General features: G+C 38.3%; 1 protein-coding gene across 1 annotated transcript in view; it reads right to left on the bottom strand.

Moving 5' to 3' along the window:
• The window catches only part of FBN1 (fibrillin 1), a 141,470-nt gene that overhangs the window by 132,838 nt on the left and 4,704 nt on the right, over positions 1 to 3,928 (bottom strand). Inside the window, exon 3 of the mRNA XM_009994455.1 lies at positions 1,106 to 1,201. Coding sequence (XP_009992757.1) covers positions 1,106 to 1,201 — 96 coding nt within the window. The remainder of the gene's footprint in view (positions 1 to 1,105; positions 1,202 to 3,928) is intronic.

The following is a 3,928-nucleotide window of genomic DNA, read 5'->3' on the forward strand; positions in this document are numbered from 1 at the left end:
TCCCTACTTAGAAGTAAATTTAAAAACTTTGTTTCTCTACTATAATATAAAAACAATCCAGCATTAAAAGCCTATTTACTGATCAAGTTCATCAAGATATTCTTCCCCTGTACTAAGCCGTCTCTAGATTTAGAATGCTGTTTTCCTAATAATAAACTGCAAAAGAAGTCAGTCTCAAAAATAATCTGAATTTCACAGGGAGAGGAGGCTTTTTAAATACCATTTGATGCTCATTGAGTAATGTTACTCTTTTTTCTGCTTCATATTCACTTCAGTAGAAAGAAGGCTTCATTTATCTTCTTTTATCTACTTGATAGGCAGAAATACAATTCCTAAACCCTTCACCATGTGATCCTTTTCCGGATTATTAAGGTAAACTCTTGGTCCCACTGAAGTTCATGTAAAGTGTGTCATTGACAGAGCACAAAATTAAAGTATTAAATGAGCTAAACATATTTTCCCTGTCAGACCAACAGCTCACTAGAAAACAACACAATCGCCTTGGTTAAAGTGGTGTCTACATTCTTATCTGAGTTTCTTCACAGCATTCCAGTCAAGAAGATCAAGAGACCACCAGAGTCAGTTTAGGAGAGACATAAAGCAGTGGATCCCAGAATGTTGTTGGCTCAAGACTGATTGAGGAAATCAAAATCACATCAATCAAGTCTAGTAAGACAACATCAAAAAAAACAAAATTCCTAAATCCTACTAGCAAAGTTTGAAGCAAAGCCCTGAAATTAAAACAAGACTTTGTATTAAAAATCTTAATTTTGTCTACAAGATTAAACTGCATCCCATGTAAATTCTAAATGTATGGCCTATTGTTTTAGTGAGTGGAAAGCCCTGGAGGTCAGTTGGAATTACAGTAGTGTGAGAACTACAAGATCAAGTTGTAACCGATCATCACAAATTCACATGATGTTTATTTTAATAGTCCTGATCTGAAAGAATTCACTCAGCATTCACTACAAAGTGAAAATTCCACTGTACCTGATCGAAAACAAGCTCAATACCAGTCCAACTGTAGTGCTAAAGGGTATTGATCCCACACATCCCAGAATTACTTAACTGTACATAGCATCTACATCAATAGAATTGTACTTACGCTGTCCACAGTGTGTTCCTGTGTATCCCTTCTGGCAGAGGCAATGGTCATCACTGCAGCTGCCTCCATTCATGCACCGGATGTTACAGTGTTGTACTTGAAAGGAAAAAAGATTTTCCTCAGTTAAATCAAACCAATCAGAAACACTTCACTGTCTGTTCATGGATTGATTTATATTTTTTTTTAGGGATTGATTCTATTCATGTTAGAAACCAAGGATGCATATTTTAGGATAGATACTTCAAATGGCAGTACAGAAAACAATATTGATTTATGGTTCCTAAGAAATACAGGAAGGACATAGTGCAAGAATTTGATACCACCCATGTTCACTGAAGTCAAAGGCATTTCATAGGAGCATAAATCCACAGAATTTGTCTCCTAGTTTATAATTATGAGAAATTGCAATCAGTAAGGGAAAAGTACTAAACTTCTGGCAGATACCACCAAGAAGAAAGACATTCTTATCATATGGGCTACAGCCAGCTGCTGTGCTTGGGGGCTGCAGAGTTCACAGACAGCATTTCCCCAGAGCCAGCAACCTCCCCCTGCAAGGAGCAGAGGAAGGGGAGCAGCAGCACGCTCTCCTCAGCCACAGCCCCACCATTTACAACTATTAACATGCAGCTTAAGTCTCATGCCAGAAAAGCATAAAAGTCTGTGCTACATTTTCCCAGTAATAAGGGTAAATACTTTTTCTTTTTTTTTTTTTTAAACTAGAGGTTAGGAACAACTTAAAAGTATGTTAGGCTCTTCATCGGGCATAGAGCAGCAGGCAGGCCTCCCAACAAACTGAAGTCCTCCTTACAGGTCCTGCTGTCTGACACAGCTGTGAACTGGGGCAGGCACTCCAGCAAGCAGCTGGGTAATAGTTTCCCTCTTAACAGGAACCACATGAAATGCTCCTCCCCAGATAGGATTACAGTCAGATCAGCATTTCAGTAGCTTATGATCGAGCACTGGATACCTACACTACATTGTCTGAAATGCTCGGGGCTGGAAAACAGAAATTGGTTGTCCTCCCAGAGCCTGCTGCTAACAGGTGCCATGCCAACCACTGAATTTTTCCTGTTGCACAAAGCCCTTAAGCATCATTTGGCTTTTTACAGTTCAGAAATATGTGAATGGAATTTATTTTTATTTCCACGTAGAAATAATAATTTTAACTGTATTGCCTTCTATAGCAATATGAATCCACAGAACAGAAGTTAAATATGCCATTGGAGAAAGATTTTTATAATCTAGCATTTAAAACACTGGTACTCTAAATTCTTACATTATAAAAGTGAAAACTCTATCTTAGATTTCTTATGTGTCTAATAGATATGATGCATCTTTGTTCTACTTTGGACGTACTTCAGGCAACAAAAATGTACTAACATTCCTCAACAAAAAGTAAATTTGTCTGCAAATACAAAGTGAATATCTGGTGAAGATTTTTGGACAATGTCCTGAGTATGTCAGAAAAAGGTGTATAGTTCCTTCAAAATGCATAGTTCAACTTAGCTTCTTACAATCTTAGAAAAACAGAGGGGATTACAAAAAGCATAGGAAATTATATCATCTGTCAAGCAGGGAAGGAACTTAAAAACCACAAACTGATTTCAATTACAGCAAGCTATGCCAAGAGCTAATTTCCATTCCCACATGAAGACCAAAGTAATTTAAATAGTTTGAACTACATTCGAGATAAAAAGGTTAACAGTAGCTTATATGATTATTTTCATATTATTTGTTCAAGTAAAAGAATATTTCCCCATCTTGGGATAAGGAGTGGTTTTACACATAACACACGCACATACACAAAGTTTCCATAATTTGTCTTACTGCTTCTTAAAGGAACTTTTCCAAAGTAAAGTATTTCTTCCTCCTTTTAAAATGAAAATCATTACAGGAGACTGCTGGGACACCCAATCATCTTTATTAAAATGGGCCATTTAAATCGGTGAGCTTTCTCCATTATTACCATGCAAGAACACCAGTGACCTATAGTGAGTAAACTCATCATTTCTTTTTTGCCCTCTTTTGATAAAATGAAAACAGTATTTCCAAAATCATACAGACTAGTCTGAAATACTACCCTTCCAGAAGTTTACAGAAACACATGCAAAGGCTGTCTGGAGCTCAGATGATGATTTTAAGATTGCATTTTTGAAAAGTAGCACATTAATGCACATCCAGAGTCTCTTTTCCCAGCTATATCAACAATTCCATGAATGTCAGCAGAGATATTCCAGTACATGAAATAACCTATTCCGAGATATCACACTGACAGAGACTCAAGGAAAAAGCACTGGTAAATCAATCCATATGGCTTTGCCTTATCTTGGCCTGTACAGGAAATGTTAACAACATTAATAAGTTATTGGTTTTAATCAATTATTGCTTTACTTCAGGTTCAATTTGTGAACAGTCTGGACTGGAAACTTCTGAGGTAAAAAAAAAGGAGTAACTGCAGGAACATAGTTTTTTTAATCCTGCAAAAGAGCCAGCAAGACCAAATGCATCCAAATACTCTGTGTGTGTGGGCAATGCCTGCATTATTTATCAAAATGAAACAACAATCTGCATGCCTCAGCGTAACAGTTCCTGACTGTTCCTCAGCAAAAGTGAGGAAAGACTTCATCACCAAGAGCACTACCACACCACGACTACTCACAAAACATTCAGGAGCTCACCAAGCAGCCGAAAGGCAACACACACGCCATCAACTCCGGGATCCCAAATGGAAAAACCGAGGAGCAGGGCGTGCGGGCCCGGGGCGGGAAGGCGGGAAGGAAGGCCGGGGCGGGAAGGGGGGAAGGAAGGCCGGGGCGGGAAGGG

Source organism: Chaetura pelagica, unplaced genomic scaffold, assembly GCF_000747805.2.
Source record: "Chaetura pelagica isolate M959 unplaced genomic scaffold, ChaPel_1.0 scaffold222, whole genome shotgun sequence".
NCBI classification, from domain to species: domain Eukaryota; kingdom Metazoa; phylum Chordata; class Aves; order Apodiformes; family Apodidae; genus Chaetura; species Chaetura pelagica.